The following is a 19463-nucleotide window of genomic DNA, read 5'->3' as shown; positions in this document are numbered from 1 at the left end:
ACGCAAATGGATCTAGTCCAGCAGTTGGCCCACGTTGTCTGTAAAGGGCCAGGTAGCAAATATTTTAGGCTTTGTCGGTCTCAGGGCTCGGTCGCAACCACTGGGCTCTGCCCTTGTAGCGTGGAGGGCGCCGCAGACAACACGCACGTGCGTGGCGTGGCTGCCTTCCAACAAGACCTTCCCTATGGGTGCTGAAGTTTGGATTTTATATCATTACCACTTGTCACTAAGTCTTGTTCTTTTGAATATTTCACATGTCACAAAATAATTCTCTCTTCCCCCACCCATTTAAAAATGTACAAACCATTCTTAACTCATGTGCCCTCCAGATACGTTTGCTGGGCCAGGGGTTTCAACCCATGATCTATTGTCTGGAGAATCAAATCAGAGGTTTCTTTTCTTTTAGGAGGGTCTCTGTGCCATAAACAGAATTATGATGAAGTGTTCTCATTTCTCTTAAAAAATAGCTCAAACACACCTTGACTAGTATGCGTTCCAATTTTAGACATAGAGTCCTTTAAATATCTTTGTTAGTGCATTTGGGCCATACTCACACCTAGGTTGAGGAAGTGCCCATCTTTGGTCTTGAGTGTGACTTTGTGGCCTATGTCAACAGGTGGCTGCTGATCAGGGGCTGGGGCTCTGGGCAGCTCTTTCTTCCGCCAGTCTCTGATTTTCCACCTGTTCGTTGGTCGCAGGTCAGCTACTACTTTCCCTTAAAGACCTTGTGGCGGTCCTTTTTTGCGGCCCTGGTGGCAGCCTTCACGCTGCGATCCATCAATCCCTTTGGGAACAGCCGCCTCGTCCTCTTCTATGTGGAGTATCACACGCCCTGGTACATGGCCGAGCTCTTCCCCTTCATCCTGCTTGGGGTCTTCGGGGGCTTGTGGGGAACCCTGTTCATCCGCTGCAACATCGCCTGGTGCAGGAGGCGCAAAACCACCAAGCTGGGGAAGTACCCGGTGCTGGAGGTCATCGCGGTGACCGCCATCACTGCCATCGTCGCCTACCCCAACCCCTACACGCGCCGCAGCACGAGTGAGCTCATATCCGAGCTCTTCAATGACTGCGGGGCCCTCGAGTCCTCCCAGCTCTGTGACTACATCAATGACCCCAACATGACGCGGCCCGTGGACGACATCCCCGACCGCCCGGCCGGGGTCGGAGTTTACACGGCCATGTGGCAGCTGGCCCTGGCGCTGATCTTCAAAATCGTCATTACCATATTTACCTTTGGCATGAAGGTAAGTGAAGGAGAGGGAAGGTGTCAGAGGAGGGAGGCAACCTCTGTCCTTCTGGGGATAGCACCCTAGTCCCCAGAATAAGATTGTGACCAGGGGAAAAGGGGAGGTGACCTTATTGAACGTTCTCATGCGCAGGGCACTTGACAGTCTTCTAATCAACAAGAAACAACGCTTGTGATAAACAGCAAGCCTATGGAATAGAGACTTATAACCCCATTTTACAAGTGAAGAAGAAGCTAAGGCTTGGAGTATATCATTCATATGGAGACGTGTACAGCTTGGTGAATTCTCACAAAACATACACACTTGTGTGACCAGCACCCAGGGCCAGGAGCAGAACGCTGGGAACCCCCCAGAACCCACTTGTATTCCATGACTATTGCTTTTTGTGGTATTCTTACGAATTAAAAAAAAAAAAAGTCTAGGGACTTCCCTGGTAGTCCAGTGGTTGAGAATCCGCCTTCCAATGCAGGCGACATGGGTTCAATCCCTAGTGGTAACTAAGATCCCACATGCTGAGGGGCAACTATGCCCACCTGCCACAGACTACAGAGCCCACGCGATCTGGAGCCCCCATGCCACAACTAGAGAGAAGCCCGCGCGCAGCAATGAAAGATCCTGCGTACCACAGCTGAGACCCGACAGAGCCAAAATAAATAAATAAATATTTTTAAAAGTCTGAGAAGCTGTGCACTTGGGTGTAGTGGTCAAACACAAACCTGTCGCAGCAACGAAAGATCCTGCGTACCGCAACTGAGACCCAACACAGCCAAAATAAGTAAAAATAAAAAAACATTAAAAAAGTCTGAGAAGCTGTGCACTTGGGTGCAGTGGTCAAACACAAACCTGAATTTTTGCCTTAAGAACAAGGAAGGATGAACGTTATTAAACAGGTGACTGTCTCTGATGCAAAGGGATTTATTTTCTTCTGGTGCCTGCTGGGAGAAGTCTGCTTTGAAGTTACAGGGGATTAAATGACGGGGGGATAAGGGGTGCTCAGAAAGGAACAGTTTCCTCAGGAATGTCTCACACTCTGGAAATCACACCCCAGGATCCAAACTTAACTTGAATTTGGGTAAAGATCCACTTGCATCCTCAGGTTGATGACAGCTGGGGGGTGGGGGTGGGTAGGGGTGACATAAATGCAGCTCCCGGTCAGGATCGGCGGTCACATGCAGTCTCCACAGAGTCAAGTCTGTTCTGTAGCACATGTCTGATCACTAGAGAAATGAACATGTTTTTCATACAGCAAAATATAAAATACGCTATTACCAAGGCCTTTCAGTTTCCATGGTCTGTTTCTTTGCTTCATCTAGCCTGGCTTGAAAATATTCAGAATACTTTTCGGAAAATGGACTTTGTTAGGAAGACGGACCTGCCCCCCATCTCTCTCTGACAGGTGTTTGGCCACTGTACATACAAAAGGGCAGTAAGCCTGTGCCAAGGTTTTTGGAAGATGCAGGGCAGCTACACTGATGCTTTTAGCTTCTTTGACCTGTGAACAGTTGAGGCCTTGCTCTTCCATTTTCATGCTGTGGCTTGACATTTAATTTTAAAAGCTAATCTGAATGGCACGTGAGGGGAGAGAGAAGGTGGTGAGTATCTCAAGTGACAGATGTGCAGTTTGAATGTAATTTGCAGTGGGGCTTATCATTCTTTTATCCACAGCAGGCAAACTAGGCCAGCTTTTGAAGGCGAGGAAATGAAAGTGTAAAATTGCATTTTCTCCAAGTCACAGTAGATACGACCAAGCAGGTGAAATCACTGGTCCCATGGTTTCCCAGGTGACCCATGTTTTGAAGCGTTGCCCCTCCTTTGAAGACCGAAGCAAAATGCAAGCTCGTCGAGGGGGGCCTGAGTTTCCCGGCGGCGGGAACGGGGCCCCCTTCCCTCATGCTTCTTTCCCCTGCGCTCCCCGCAGATCCCGTCCGGTCTCTTCATCCCCAGCATGGCTGTGGGGGCCATGGCAGGCAGGATGGTGGGAATTGGCGTGGAGCAACTGGCTTACCATCACCACGACTGGATCATCTTTAGGAATTGGTGCAGGCCCGGAGCAGACTGCGTCACCCCAGGGCTCTATGCCATGGTGGGAGCTGCCGCCTGCCTAGGTACCGTGTGTGTGTGTGTGTGTGTGCGTGTGATGTGAGTAGCAGAGGGCTTTTCTCTGCTCAGTCATCCAGGGACCCAGGCTGATGGGGTCTCCACCATCTTGCAGCTGTACCATCTACAGTAGTGGATAGTCTCTGCAATTTTCCAGCTCGAGGGCTTCTGGTAGAGAGCGATGCTTGCTGAGTCAGAAACCTGCAAAGCCCAAGTAGGCTCCACTCACCAAAAAGCAAGGCGTGTGGTCCTGGGTGAATAGACAACTCTCTGTCCCTCATGGGAGAAAAGCCCCTCAGGGAGATGTGACTTACGGCTCCTGATGCAAGGCTGTGTTTACCGAGCCTGGCCTCTGTCCCAGAGGTCCGAGCCTGGGCGCCGTGTCGGACTGTCTCAGTAGAACAGGTGCCAGGAGGGTAGAGCCAGCTTCTCGGTTTCCACAGTTCATGTCCTCTTGCGGGTGTGGAGTCGAGTCCTCCAATTTCATTCCTCCCTTTGGTTGCAGGTGGAGTTACCAGGATGACGGTGTCGTTGGTGGTCATCATGTTTGAATTGACGGGTGGTCTCGAGTACATCGTGCCCCTGATGGCGGCAGCCGTGACCAGCAAGTGGGTGGCTGATGCCTTTGGGAAGGAAGGCATCTACGAGGCCCACATCCACTTAAATGGGTACCCGTTCCTGGACGTGAAGGACGAGTTCACCCACCGCACGCTGGCCACCGACGTCATGCGGCCAAGGCGGGGGGAGCCGCCGCTGTCCGTGCTCACCCAGGGCAGCATGACCGTCGAGGACGTGGAGACGCTCATCAAGGAGACGGACTACAACGGCTTCCCCGTGGTCGTCTCCAGGGACTCGGAGCGCCTCATCGGGTTCGCCCAGAGGAGGGAGCTGATTCCTGCCATAAGTGAGTAAAGCAGGGAGGCTCACGTTTCACGGAGACGAATGGCACCTCTGTGCCCCGACATTCTCAAAGAGGTTCGACGGAGTGCACGAGGGTCGGAGGGCTTCAGCCCAGGGTCTCTCACGCTTTAATGCTTATTCATTTCACCTGGGCGTCTGGCCAGAATGCCGTAGGTCTGGGGTGGGACCCGAGACTCTGCATTTCTCCCGAGCTCCCTCTCAATGCTGCTGCTGCTGCCCCCAAGTCACACCGTGAGGGACTGACAGACTTCCAGGCAGGCTGACCGACTCAGATGCTGAGCCCTTTGCCTCAGACGCCTCCCTCGGCGCCGCTCAAGCCCTTCACTTCGCCACGATGTCCGGTGCCATCAGTTAGAGACCCACGTGGGTGCAGTCAGTTCCGTGGGATGCTTTTCCTCCTCGTGCGCTAACTGGATCAGCTGGGCCGAGGGGCAGGCTGTTGAGTTGGGAGAGCAGAGAGGGGATGATGCCCAGCCGTATGTTCCTGACACGGGCGGCTCAGAGAAGCCCGGGGCTCCCGGTGGCCCAGGGATGAGCGCCTTGGAAGGGGAGCAGGACGTGGGAGGATTCCACAGGCAGAGGGCGGGGTGTGAGTCTTTGGAGGCCAGGAGGGAGGGTCAGCAGGCCTTAGCGGGGCTCCCCCAGGGTGGTCCCTCCGGACTTCCTGATGCAGCACGGGCAGGGAGCCGCAGAGCGCATCCGCGGCGCATGGTAAACACTAATGCGCGCCGGCTCAGCACCCCTGCATCTCACGGTACACTGGGGCCCACAACATGGCTCACGTGTGCCCTTGATGACTGTACTTCCACGACATTTGTGAAGTTTGCCAAGGGCACTTTTTCAGGTATGATGGTAGAACGCCCCACGGGGAACACACCTTAGCTTATCCCTGCCCTTTGTTAACTATTTCTTAGGCTCTCCCTTTGAATTTCTAAAACCTCTTCGCTATGTTAAGCAGCTTGTAAAATGTTTTTAAAGTATCTTCATCAAAGGCTTTATAAAAATAAGTTTAAATAAGCTATATAGCCTCTAATTTTAGCTTGTTGCTCAAACATATTTCCCTCCCCCAAAGCAAGTTGATTTTATGTTTTAGACACGAAAGTACATTTGTGCTTTAAGTGCTCCATGATGCTTCTCTTTATTATACGTCCTGTTGCTTAACAGGTAGGTGCCTTTAGGCATAACCATTGCCTTATAAATAATGAGATTTTTTTTTTTTAAAAAAAGCTGTATAGTACGGTTGGGTTTGTTTTAAATTAATGTAATCAGCAGGCTTTAAAAATTTATTCAGTCCTTAAAATCTTTTAAGCAAAGGTTGAAATTTAAACACTGTAGTAATAAATGTCACGGAATCCATTACCTATTGTGTAGCTCCAGGCACACCTGCTAAGAGAGAGCTTACTAATTTTGCTGAAACCCATTACTGTAATCAAGTGGGAAACAGTAATTGTCATCAGCCGGTTAGAGAAGAAATTTAAGCTTGCCAACCCAGTGCCCTCCTAGAAGCTATGTTTGGAATGTCTGAAGAGGCAACATGGGGTGTAAATAATACCTTTATGCTTTCCATCAGACCAATAAGAGTGTGGAAGCTGCCATTTACATGGTTTGCGGGGAAAGCAAGGAGTGTTTGGCTGTGAGCAGTGAGAAAAGCTGTTTTCCTGCTCCGTGGATATAGAAAAGTCCTGTACTCCGGTGGAGAAATTCATTACCTGTATTTGCAGACTTAGACGCCCCTTTGCGAATATAGAAATAGGACGTAAGCATTTAGCTAGTAACGATCCCATGCCAATTTCCCTTTCAGGGGACTGAGGAGCAGAGATTTTACATAGATCCAAGATAAGAAAAGAGTAGTAAGTGAGGCAAAGATTTTTTTCTCACGTGTCATGTTTAAAAAGGTGTCAGTTGCTCCTGTGAAGGTGAAAATGTCTTTTCAGCCTATCTCTTGAATGCCAAACCATAGCTGTTGTCTTTGCTGGAGAGCCATTAGTCACAGCACCTCAGAAACGTGGCTCTTTCACCATGACGTACTCACACGTAGGGCCATATGTGGCCCTTGTTCAAGCTCCTGGTAGATGGGAGTTTACCTCCTGGTGCTCTCTGCAAACACGAGGCTCTTTCTGTGCTCAGCAGGCTCAGGCTCCTCTAGTCTTGAGTTCCACAGTTAAGTGAGGCTGGATCCAGAAAGGACTCAGTGGGAAGCCGCAAAGATGATTAAAGGGATGGAAAGTTAGAGTCATGGGCCAGAGTTAAGGGAACTCTCATTTTTTTTGCCTGGTGGATGATTTGATGGTGATTCTCCAGCATGTGGAAGAGGCCCACTTGCAGAAAGGGATCCATGTCCAGAACTGAACAAGATGCGTGTCAGATCTGTTGGACGGGTTCTTTAGGGATAAAAAGGCTTCTTCCTGGGAGAGCTGTTTGTTAATGATGGGGATAGGCCATGGAGAACAGTGGTGGCATCTGCTTCTTTCTGCTGGGGATGAAAAAATACATGCAGAGGGACTTCTGCATGCCTTATAAACTATAACTTGTCAGAAAATCATCTGCTTTTTCTTCTAAATAGTTTTTACTTTTTTAACACATCACCTTTGTACTGACCACCACTATAGTTGCTTCTAATTTTCCATTTTAACCTTTCTTGTCAATTACGTCTGTTTTATGGAAGCATGTTTTTAACCTTTGATGTCTGGCATCTGCCTAAGCTTTTTTAAAATTAAAAAAGATTTTTTTTATTTTGACTTTTTTACTGAAGTAGAGTGGATTTACAATGTTGTGTTAATTTCTGCTGTACAGCAGAGTGATTCAGTTATGCCTATAGATATATTCATTCTTTTTTATATTCTTTTCCATTACGGTTTATCACAGGATATTGAATATAGTTCCCTGTGCTATACAGTAGGACCGTGTTGTTTATCTATGGAAGCATTTTTTTTCTTATTTTTTTAAAAATTAATTAATTTATTTTTGGCTGTGTTGGCTCTTCGTTGCTGCGCGTGGGCTTTCTCTGGTTGCAAAGAGCGGGGGCTACTCTTCGTTGCGGTGGGCTGGCTTCTCATTGCGGTGGTTTCTCTCGTTGTGGAGCACGGGCTCTAGGCACGCAGGCTCAGTAGTTGTGGCGCGTGGGCTCAGTAGTTGTGGCTCCCCGGCGTTGGTTTCTCTCGTTGTGGAGCACGGGCTCTAGGCACGCAGGCTCAGTAGTTGTGGCGCGTGGGCTCAGTAGTTGTGGCTCGCGGGCTCTAGAGTGCAGGCTCAGCTGTGTGGTGCACGGGCTCAGTTGCTCCACAGCATGTGGGATCTTCCCGGACCAGGGCTCGAACCCTTGTCCCCTGCATTGGCAGGTAGATTCTTAACCACTGCGCCACCAGGGAAGTCCCTATGGAAGCATTTTTAACGCACAGGATGATAGCGTATTACCTCCCTAAAAACATTAGAGTTTCTCAACCTTAACGCCATTAACATTGGGGCTGGATCATTCTTTGTTGATAGGGACTGTCGTGTGCACTGTAGGATCATCCCTGGTCTCTACCCACTAGAGGCCAGTAGCAACCCCATCCCCCCAGTTATGAGACCCCAAAATGTCTCCGGATATTGCCAAATGTCCCCTGAGGGTGGAGGCAGAATTACTCCCAGTTGAGAACCATTGCTCTAAAGCCATTGTAATCACTTACTGGATATGTGATTATTTCCAGTCTTTTAAAATTTCTTGGCCTATCACAGTTTGTGGAATTCACTTTATCAACACTTCCCTCATTACCCTCCCTGCACCTGGCATTATGATCGTACTGCTGCTAGCAAGTGGAATGTCAGGTTGAATGACCTTAACAGGCACTCGTAAAAGGTACATCATTTTTCAGGAGCTGCAGCCACTGATGGTAGTTGTGGTAGAATAGAACGGCAGACCCCCAATACTAACAACAATTTTAAAAAGTCTAGGGGCTAACAAAAGTTTAGACGTAACAAAAATGATCTTTACAACAAAAATGAAGTTTATTACATTTTTTAAAGTAAAAGTAATACTCAGAATGTTGGGGAAATCAGAAGCAAAGGGAAAATTAAAAAGGTGCCCACATTTTCAACACCGTAGAAGGCTCTGGTTAATATTTAGCGCTTTTCTTATCTTTTAGGCCTTTTACACATGTAATGTTGGGCTTTTTTTTTTTTTTGGCTTCTTTTCTAACACAGGTTCCCATGAGTCCCTGGGGTCTGGGAGCCTATACTCTCATAGCACTGGATCATGTGCTGGGTGAGGGCTTGGTTTACCCTTTCGTACAGGAAATATTTCGTGTAGCATCCACCATGTGCTGGTGCTGTCCCGGGAGCTGGGAGCACAGCGATGACAGCAGCCAGGCTCTGCCCTCTGTGAACTTTCATGCTGGAGTTTGTTGCAGGCATTTTGGTGACAGATGATTTCTTGTCCAAAGTGGGAGTAGATGGTTCCCCCAGTGGAGAGATGAGGAGAGCTTTCTTGCTGATTCTTCCATTCACCAGCTTTTGGCTGTTCGTCGTACCTCCACACCCAAAGTTCAATCAAGGCTTTAAGATAGGTCTTTATAATAGAGCTCCAAAGTGGCCTCACAGAGAGCCCTTCTGGAGAGAGCCACAGCTGCTACTCTTGGGAGTACCAAGGAGCGCTGCTCAGGTCTCCGGCTCTGACCCCAGATGTTGCCTTTGATTCTTGTTTGGCAGTGGATAGCTCGGGGCTTTCCTTCCTAATGCCTCCTTTGTGAGATAGGCTCTGTTCTACATGACAGGCAGAGCCAAGGACACCGACATTCAGTAGACCTACCCACTCGTTCATCCACTTGTTGGTTGACTGACACATGTGTGCACTTGGCAAATACCTGTTTTGTGTCTGCTGTATTCTCGGCATTGTGCAGGCACTGGGATTGCAGTGCTGATCAAGAATTCACGGAGCTAGGTGCTGTTCGAATCAGGGCTTCTAACTCAATCGGTAGATTCAGAGGCAATAGAAGCTTGTTATTCATTTCACCAAGTGAATTGACAGTTGGCTAGGTTGTATTTGGTTTTATGAGGGGGCTCAGCAAATCCATGTGATCAGTTCTTGATTGGGTTTTGTGGCTTGATCCAATCCTGATGTTCAACTGGATTGTTGAAATAGATGGGATTCCTGTTGCATGGGACTTTTAGAGAATCAGTCTATGAAAATGAGCGATAATGACTGTTTGCCGCCACCTTAGCATTTCAGGACAGAGCCATCTCGATTTAGGAGAGAAATGCACAGTGTCTACTGTGTGGCATCTACGGCTGAAAACATGTTGTGCATCAATGTCATCTGGTGTTTGTGGTTGAATTGTACTCCATCTGATGTAACTCGATTGAACCTGACCCGCATACTGTGCAGGCATTTGCCCAGCGGGCCCTCTGTTCCCCTTTTAAACAGAGACCCTTTTTCAAACTCAGTCTGACCCCGAATGCTGCCAGTTTACCATTACAGTACTCTGTTGCAATACATCGCTTTAGAGCCAGCAGTTAGAATTTTATTTTTCAAAGAACAATATAGGTGAATAGTAGTCTTTGAGAAGGCAAAAAAAAAAAATGTATTATAGAAAGCAGGATCCATTTTAAGGCAAGCCTTGCTGTACATGTTCCCTAACCTTTTCCCATGAAGCAAAAGAAAGATTAAAATTCCAACAGAAGGAAAATCGCCTTGGAGAAATATCTTGAGACCGATGGATTTATTTCATGTGTGACTTAAAATAGCCTAGGTTTCTAGTACCGCATAAAGCTGTATTTCTAATGAGTTCCTGTTACCCTACTTTTCTTCAACTTTCTTTCACGTGGGCCCGCCTACAGATAGAAATAGGCTAATTGTTACCATAACAGTTTTACTATCTTTCTTTGAGAAATCCACCAAATGGCCCATATTTAAGAGAGGCGATCCAAGGAGTGGGGGGAATGCAGCTTTTCTAGGGTTATTTCTTTGGTCCCAAGGGTCATAGTTAGACTGAACTGCGTTTCTGGGCTCTGAGCCTAGGATGGTTCTCTTGGTTTCTTGTTCCTTTCAGGATTTATAATGCCATCTGGGCCAGTTATACGTTAGTTTGTTATAAAAAAAAAAAACCAAACCATGTATTAAGGTCATTGGGCAGCTAAGTGAGGTTTCTTTTCACGTCAAACCTCAGCCCCTGATGAGGTGAAGGTGTGTCAGGAAAGCAAGGGTGGCAGGCCCTGGGCCAGCTGGGCGCCCTGGCCTCCAGGCAGAAGCAGTGCATTTCGCTAAAGGAAGTAGCCTGGTCAGGCCCGCGTTGCAAGACTTTGGCAGGGAATGATCAGGTCACAGCAGGGGGGTCTCGCACAGCATTAGCTTGAGAGAGAGAGATGCCAGTTTCACAGATGTTTGGCTGAAGCTCCTCGTTAAGAATGTAGAGTCTGCCTTCCGCGCCCCTCCTCTGTGGGATTCTAGGCTGCTGGGGGAGGGAAGTCGCATGTTGCTGTGGGATGGGGTGGGGGAAGGGACTCCGCAAGGGAGTCTCGTGAGGCTCACTGTCCTGCTCGCCCATTGCAGAGAACGCCAGACAGAGGCAGGAGGGCATCGTGAGCGACTCGGTCATGTACTTCACCGAGGAGCCCCCTGAGCTGCCCGCCAACAGCCCACAGCCCCTGAAGCTGCGGCGCGTCCTGAACCTCAGCCCTTTCACCGTCACGGACCACACCCCCATGGAGACGGTGGTGGACATCTTCCGGAAGCTGGGGCTCCGCCAGTGCCTGGTGACGCGGAGCGGGTGAGTGGCGGGACCCTGGGGGGAACAAGATGAAGGGGACGCGGGCTCAGCCTTTGGGGGACTGGCGGGGACCGGGGCAGGGGGTGGGTGGCAGTGCTCGGAAGAGATGTCCGTAGGTGAGCCCAGGAGGAGGAGTTGCCAGCGAGCTTGGTACTCAGGCTTCCAGGTGGGGCTGCTGTCTCTGCCCTGAGGTTGAAGGTGGAGTCCCGAGGGGAGGAGCCCACGGGGAGGGGCTGTGGCTCCCCCGCCGCCCGCAGTGGTCCTGGCTCTGGGAGAAGGTTCGGTCTGTCCTGCTGTGACGTTGCGATGTGACGACACTTTCCTCCACATCACGGTGCTCTGCAGAAACGAGCAACAAGGATCTCGGGGCTGATGAGAAAGATAGGGTTAGGTGCACAACGCTCGAACACTTTGTCAGTGACAGATCATAAAAGCAGAGATGGCAATCTCATAAAAGCGGTCAGACATTTACACACATTAAATGGTTGAGAAGTGTATCAAAAAGGCCGTTTACGGCCCCTTCACCTTGAGAAAGCCCCGCGGTTGGCTTGTGGAAGCGGGCATCGCGAGGGCTGTGGCTGAGTATTCCCATGCCCCTGGGTGCTCCTGGCCGGGGCATCTTTCTCTGTCCTCCTGGACTTTCCTGTGGATGAAATCACCCATAAGCAAACGTGAGGTTCACAGTATGCTCAAATTACTCCCTAATACATCGGTCGGTTCGAAACAACTTCACGTGTTCAAACGTTATCGCAGAGCAGAGAGATTTGGTGGCCCATGGCATCGTCTCTGCCGCAGCCATATTGCTCTCGCTCTGTGTTATCATGAACCAGGAAACCAGCACTGCAGAGAGCAAAGTTTCGTGATGATGTGAGAGGTGCAGTGCTCCGTGGGCCGTGCTTGGGCTCAGGGGCTCTCCTTAAATTCCATGGCCTCAGAAGCTTGGGTGGAGCGAGAGATTGGCTGGGTCCAGGTAGCCCGGAACCTAGGATTGTCTGCCCAGTTGATTCCTTTATGGGCTGGGGGCTGGGAGGTGGGGTATGGGCTGTGGAGACATCGGTGCCAGGCTTTCCTCCTGCCGCCCTGCTCATGGCTCTGCAAGGAGCTGAATTTGCACTTGACCCAGAGAACTCTCGGCCAATGGGACGAGTGTCCTTCTTAGCTCTGACTGCAGCTGGGGTGTGTCTTGCACATGGAGAGGGGCAATCAATAAGGAACAAATAAATAAGTGTTTGAGGCTAGAGGTCATTTCTGCTGGTGCATCGGCAGGCGGACTCTCAACCACTGCACCACCAGGGAAGCCCTCTGCTGGTGGTTTTTATAGGAACTCAGTGGTTCTCAAACTTGAGCAGGCGTCAGAATCCCCCGGAGGAGTAAACCTCTAGGTTAAACCCAGAGTGCTGGGCCCCCCTGCAGCTACTGACCCCTCCGACCTGGGAGGGGGCCTGAGAATGTGTATTTCTAACCAGCTCCCGGAGGTTACTGCTGGTTGGGGTCCCCACTTTGCAAACTGCTGAAGCCCACAGATGAACCTGAATTTCCAGCGCTCGGCAGAAATACCACCGTGATCACCCCTGTCGTCTCAAGTGTATAGCAGTTTCTCTTTTCCTTTAAAATAATAATCCAATGTCAGTTATCATTGGAATCTCCAGTTCTGGCAGGAAATGCTGCCCTCAACGCCCGCTCACACCTCACGGAGCCCCATGAGGTTTTCCTGTGAAGATCTGGGTGTCGAAATTGGCTCCGAATGTTCTGCGAGAAAACAATCGCACCCTCTCTCTCGCTCTACGTATTTTAAACAAACACAGATGCTGATACATTAGTGCTGGCAAGAGATCCTTGTTTGCGGGGCCTTTCATCTTCTCGGGCTTTGAGCCAGGGCAGGCACGGCTCAAGCCAGCTCGCGTTTTTGATGTATTCCATCGCCATGTGCCTTCCCTGCTCTAGGCCGAGCACTCGAGCTCGTACCCTTGACTTGCGTTGTCTGCAGGATTTCTCAGGGCCTGGGCTCCCAGGTGATCCTGAAAGCAGACCATGAGCCAGGGAAGTCTTTGTCTCCCTAAGGCCAGAGTCTAGGAAGCCTCCAGTGGTGAAGAGTGAATTTGGGATTTTCTCCACAGAGGATCTAGAAAGAAAAAGTGAGCAGGGGAGATGGTGTCAGCTTCCACCAAGCCCTGCTAGGTGGGCCTTGGGGTGTGGCCTTCTCACAGGAGCCCAGCTGCTCTAATGTGAATTATGTTCATGGTCATAGATGGACTGTTTATCATTCCACAGGTTCACTTGAACTGCTACCCAAAGGGGCTGGAAGTTTAAACACTTGATTTATATCAAGTAGGACATGTCATACCACTAACAAACCCCGCTGGATTTAATGCTGCCTCTTTTTGGGAGGATGTTCAACTTTCTTCTTTTCTGATATTTATTGTCGCAGGCCAGGCACAATTTATGCCAGAACCCAAGGCAGCTCCTGAATTCATGTTTCCCCAGAGCCATTGTAACCAGCTTGACTTTCAGACATAGTTACCAAGCTTTAAGACGGGGTTGTCAGGACTGCATGTGCCTGACCTTTTGATATTATGCCCAGGATGACTGTAAGGGAACAAAACCCGGGCTTTATAGATATGGGAGGGTGTCTGTGTGTGCTAACAAGTCGTTTTTTCTCAAAGCGGCATTGGTTTCATCAGCTTTTACTGAGCGTCTATGTGAGGGAGAACTGGAGGAGGCTCAAAAAGCATTTAAAAAAAAAATCAAGGAGTTTGTCATCTACCGAGGAACATGGACGTCATCCAATTTGAGTGGTGTTCCCCAGGTGTTCTGGAGGGCAGTGTCCTCAGCCAGGCTTTCAAGTAGAAAAGAAATGTCCGCAAGAACAAAAGAGCCTTTTAAGCTGAGGGAGTGTCTGCCAGTTGGTGGCCGCCAGCCACGGAACTCCTCCCACCGCGGATGAGAAGGTGTGTCACCTTTTCACGTGCTGCCACTTCTCTGATGATCGCAGCTTTCTTAGCGGTGTATTTTAGGCGTAAGCTGCTTGCCTTCTAACTATTCCTTTTTGATTTTAAAGGGAGTTGAAGGACCGTTATGGACTGAACTGTGTCCCCCCCACCCCATCCCTGAATTCGTATGTTGAAGCTCCAGCCTCCAATATGACTGTCTTTGGAGATGGGGTCTTTAAGGAGGTAGTTAAGGTTAAATGAGGTCATAAAAGTGGGGCCCTAATCTGATAGGACTGGTGTCCTTAAAAGAAGAGGAGGGGCTTCCCTGGTGGCGCAGTGGTTGAGAGTCCGCCTGCCGATGCAGGGGACACGGGTTTGTGCCCCGGTCTGGGAAGGTCCCACATGCCACGGAGCGGCTGGGTCCGTGAGCCATGGCCACTGAGCCTGCGCGTCCGGAGCCTGTGCTCCGCAGCGGGAGAGGCCACCAACAGTGAGAGGCCCGCGTACCGCAAAAAAAAAAAAGAAAAAGAGGAGACACCAGGGATGCTTGCACAGAGAAAAAGGCCATGTGAGGGCACAGCAAAAGGGTGGTGTCTGCAAGCCCAGGAGAGAGGCCTCTGGAGAAACCAAACCTGCCAGCACCTTGATCTTGGCCTTCCAGCCTCCAGAACTGGGAGAACATACCTTTCTGTTGTTAAGCTACCTACCTAGTGTATGGTGCCTTGTAACTGCAGACCAGGCTAACTCTGTCAGGACACAGACTCAGCTTGGCAGGTTTAGTATAATAGCATCTTGTTTTATGGGGCATCTTTGATTTTACTGTATTTTTATAAATTTTAGAAATGTGTTTGAAGTGATCTATGAGCACTGTTAAAGTCAAGTAGCTCTAAATAGCTGGAAGGAACAATTCCTGGCTCTGTCCTCCTTCACCACCCACCCCCTTTCAGGCAACCACTTTCTTCCCCCTAAGAATTTTGTGTTCTTGAATTAATAGACTTTATTTTTCAAGCAGTTTAAGGCTTACAGCATAATTGAGCAGAATGTACAGAGTTCCCTCTCTGGTCCTCTCTCTGTTGCCCTTACTGTCAAGTCTTGCATTTGTGTGTTATATTGGTTGCCGTTGATGAGCCAGCATTGAGATGTTATTATTAACTACGATCCATTGTTTACATTAGGATTCGCAGCCCTTAGAGTCCTCTGTGCTCTGCCTGTTCATCCCTCCCCTGCCTTACCTCCTGGCAACCACTGAGCCTCTTACTGTCTCCATTATTTTGCCTTTTTCAGAATGTCTTAGAGTTGGAATCACACAGTGTGTAGCCTTCTCAGATGGCTCCTCCACACCGTCTCCTGGCCTGATGGCTCATTTCTTTTTAGAGCCGAGTAATATTCCGTTGTCTGGATGGACCAGTTTGTATATTCACTCACCTACTGAAGGACATCTTGGTTGCTTCCAAGTTTTGCCAATTATGTATGACACATACATCTTCTAAGACTAAGGACATTCTTTTACATAACCACTGAGCCATAATTACACAAAATTAATGGTAACTCAATATGTCACTCAATACCTAGTTCATATCAAATTTCAGTCCAGAGTTCCTTCAAGATTCAGACATCGCATTTGGTTGTTTTGTCTCTTTTGTTTTTTATCTAGAACGGCTCCCTGCCTTTTTTGTTTGATATTTATGACATAGATTCTTTTTTTTTTTTTAAGAATCCAGACCAGTAGTCCCACATTCTGAATTTGATTGATTGCTTCCTCATGGTTTGATTTGGTTTAAGTAGTTTCGAGTTTCGGGCAGTGTTCCAATGTAGATGATGTCATAACGTCAGCTTTTCTGACTTTGTTGGTGATAAGCTCCATCACTGGGATGAGGTGGGGATGGCCAGAGCCCTCTGTAGTAAAGGGACATTTTTCTCTTTGTACGTAATCTGTGGAGGGATACTTTGAGACCATGTGAATTTTCTGTTTTCCAGCAACCATTTACCTGATGGTTTTGGAATCCATCGATAATTATTGGCTAAACTAATTATTACATTGGGGGTTGCAAAATGTTGATTTTCTAATTCTTTTGTGCTTGCTACATTTTTTCCCCATCTTTTTTTTTTTTTTTGATTATCATGTTAGTCATGGTGCTTTCTTTCAGTGTTTTGTCATCTGTATTGTCATTATTCTTTTTGTTTAGCATGCTTTTAAAGGCCCTTTTTGCTATTTTCCTATCACCTGAAGATATTCCTATAGATGGAGGGGCAGAGGTAGTATCTGCTGTCTACCCCGGTGTGACAGATTGGGAAACGAATACAAGAAATCAATCGCTTTTTCAAGGTTAAGGTCCAGTGTGGTCAGGGACAAGGAAGTGAGAATTCTGGCTGACAGTTTCACTAACCAGTGTCCCTTTCACCAGCTGTCACTGGGGTACTGCTCCAGGTACTTGCGGCCCCTCTTCATGTTCACTTCCTATTAGTAAGAGATGAGTTTCATAGTTCGGCTTTAATTAAATAAATGACAGTGTATTACAGTTGTGTTTTCTGATTTTTTTGGTGTATCATCATTTTACCCAGATACAGAGTAGAAACCTGTCATTTCAATAGCCGTACAGTATTCCAGGGTGAGACTGCCGTCCTTTACTTCCCTATTCTCCTCTTCTTGGGGATGATGGAGACATGGTGAGCAGCGTTTTGCAAACTAATTTGGCAATGGAACTTCTTTTCTCTGAAGAACTTGCAAACATCCCCTTCTTTCAAACCTTTCACTTTACCCAGGGGCCATGATTTGACCCCAGCAGGTGGTTATTTAAGTATTTAATAAAATCGAGAGTGAGGCATGATCCAGGGGCACTGTTTACGTTGTCGAGTTTGTCAGTGGTGCTCCCTGGAGTTGGGCAGTATACAGTATAGGTGTCTCTATACCAGGGTCCCTGAGAAGTGGCATCATTTTTGTAAGTTGAAAGCCATGGAATTTTGGAAGAGCAGGTAATTTACATATATGGTCAGAGATGAATGTCAAACTTTACCCTTCCAGTAAGATAGATTTAAAATAGAACCGATTGTTATCTTAAAATTTCTTATGCTTAAAATGCCCCACGCTTGGAATTTCTGCGGTGTGGTCACGTTTTGACAATGGCTTTTGTAAGCCCTTTTTAATTGATTATAGTCTTGGAATTTAGGGGAGCATATTAGTCATCATAGGCCTACTGCTGTAATAAACAAGCCTGCAATCTCAGTGGCCGAACACAATAAAGGTTAATTTTTCTCCCACGTCACTCCAGTGTGGGTTGCAGCAGGTGTGGGCTTTGCACCACACAGCCATTCCAGAACCCAGGTCTTTGAATCTGGTGACACCTGATTCAGTCCTCTGTGACCTCAGAGCCCTTCACTGGCTCCTCTGTCTTGGGCTGGCAGATGAGGAGAGAGGAAATGTGCAGGAGACTCGGGAGGGGTATCTCTCACCTCCACCCACACGCCATTGGCCAGAGCTCACTCAGTTAGACCCACCCCTCCGCAAGGGAGGCTGGGAAATGTCTCTCCTTGTGCTCCGGTGGAAAGGGCGCTGGGGATTAGGGACAGGCATGAGTCGGTATTGCGAGGCTGACCTCTTTTCTCTATTTTGTTTCTTCTCCAGGAGACTTCTTGGCATCATCACGAAAAAGGATGTTCTGAGGCATATGGCCCAGATGGCAAACCAGGACCCTGAATCCATCATGTTTAATTAGAAACAAGATGGCAGTTTCTTTGAGAAAAATACAACTGTGTCATTTGAAAAGAAATAAACAAATGATATGTCATCCTAATGAACGGTCATGCACTGGGGGCAGCAGAAACAAAAGCTTTGTTTAAAAGGAAGGGAAGAAGAATGAAACTTAGAAAAAATACATTGGCGAGTAGGCATTTTATAGCTTTAACCCCTTATGAGTTTCAAGCTGTGTTCTGAATTTAGTAACTACTGTGGGGGCACGTGGGTGGGTGTAAATGATATGGTTTGTACAAGGACATGGAACACAATTGCTGAGTCAAGAAACATTTGCCCCTCCTGTTGAAGGCTGGTGTTGGTGAAGCTTTGAGTCTGAAAGGCCAAGGGGTATTGGCGTGTCAGTGTCCTTATTTATTGGTTCCTGAGGTTTGGCTGTTATGTTACTGAATCAGATTAAAGATATTTGCACTTACTTTGTTGGAAAAGAAAAATTAAATGTGAACGTAGTGAAAGCTGCAAGTATGCTAGTGGGTTCACTCGTGACCAGCCGTTGCTGGCTCCTGTATTCAGCCTGTTATTTTGCTTATCCATTGCTTTCTGAACCAACATTGGGTCACCTGCCATGTTGAGTATGAAGAAATCATTTCTCTATGCAAGACCAGCGTCTTGGGACTGCGCGATGAACTGTCGAGCATTTAGTGCTGCACTGTTTCCTGCCACGAAAAGGGATTCGTGCTTATTTTGAGGGTATACATACCCATCATTGATTTGCATCCCCATCGCATTTGCTTCATTTATTTGTTGCTGTTGCCTGGGCATTCTTAAATATTGATCAGTCTAGCGCTTTCCAAGGGCCATGTCCTATATTCTGCCAGCTTGCTGTAGTGGCTGAATTTCCAAATAGCATATACAAGAGTCATAACAGGCTACCCAGTGTTACTACTTATTTTTCCTCTCAGATCCTATTAAATATGGCTGCCGAGAGGGTGAGGCAGACGAGTTCTCTGTGGGAACTCCTCCAAATGGGTTGCAAGAGAAATGCTAAATTGATTCTAAATCTGTTCCATTCTCTTCTCTGTAGAGTGCAAAACATCCAGCTTTAAAGTGTGAGATGTACTTTCATATTAGCAATCAAAGCGCAGAAGGACAGAGTAAAATTCCAGACAGCCAATTTGAGCACTGGGTGTCTTTGAACTGAACGTTATGATACATTTATTCTTTTAGTCAGGACTTCTGTCTTGCCCGTGGGAAGGAAGTTGTGTTTCTTAGGTCCACTGGGTGATCTCTGTAAGACTGATCCCCCTTGCCCTTTCACTTTCGTCTTTGTTCTTCCCTTTTCACCGAGTCATCCTCATCCTTTTCATTCTCATCATTGGATATTGATGTGTCAGGTGTGCATTTGGCTGCAAGTAATAGAAAACCGAACACACAATGAAGAGCTGCATAAGAAACCTGGAGGTGGGCACTCAGGACTGTCTCCGTAGTATCGTCGACGACTCACAGTCTTTGGTAGTTTTTTCCTACCATCCTTACCCTTTCTTCTTTGGGTCACTGCCTTGTAGTCACAAGATGCTCACTGAACCGCCAGGTCCGGTATCTGCTTTCTAAGCAGAAAGAGAGAGGAAGAGGCAAATGACAAGGCGCAGTGTCCGTGTCGGGAAGGCAGAGCTTTCCCCGAGATGCTCAGCTTTCCTCCACTGGCTAGACTTCTGTCGCGTGGCGCCCCCAGTTGTGTGTGTGTCTGGGAAGGAAAATATTTAGCTACGTAGGCATATTACGCTGAATGAGACTGAGTGAGGAAGGGGAGGGGGGTGTTGTCTGTTGGGAGGGGATG

At 48.1% G+C, this 19463-nt stretch overlaps 1 protein-coding gene across 1 annotated transcript in view; it reads left to right on the top strand.

Moving 5' to 3' along the window:
* Nucleotides 1–18101, top strand: part of CLCN4 (Cl-/H+ antiporter 4) — a 37402-nt gene extending 19301 nt beyond the window's left edge. Inside the window, exons 8-12 of the mRNA XM_024757048.1 lie at nucleotides 699–1244; nucleotides 3166–3352; nucleotides 3850–4248; nucleotides 10792–11008; nucleotides 17561–18101. Of these exons, the coding sequence (XP_024612816.1) occupies nucleotides 699–1244; nucleotides 3166–3352; nucleotides 3850–4248; nucleotides 10792–11008; nucleotides 17561–17651 (1440 nt within the window). The 3' untranslated portion in view covers nucleotides 17652–18101. The remainder of the gene's footprint in view (nucleotides 1–698; nucleotides 1245–3165; nucleotides 3353–3849; nucleotides 4249–10791; nucleotides 11009–17560) is intronic.
* Nucleotides 18102–19463: the final 1362 nt, after the last annotated feature.

Source organism: Neophocaena asiaeorientalis, unplaced genomic scaffold (genome assembly GCF_003031525.2).
Source record: "Neophocaena asiaeorientalis asiaeorientalis breed wild unplaced genomic scaffold, Neophocaena_asiaeorientalis_V1.1 scaffold812, whole genome shotgun sequence".
In the NCBI taxonomy this organism is placed as follows: Eukaryota; Metazoa; Chordata; class Mammalia; order Artiodactyla; family Phocoenidae; genus Neophocaena; species Neophocaena asiaeorientalis.
This window is presented reverse-complemented; position numbering and strand designations above follow the sequence as displayed.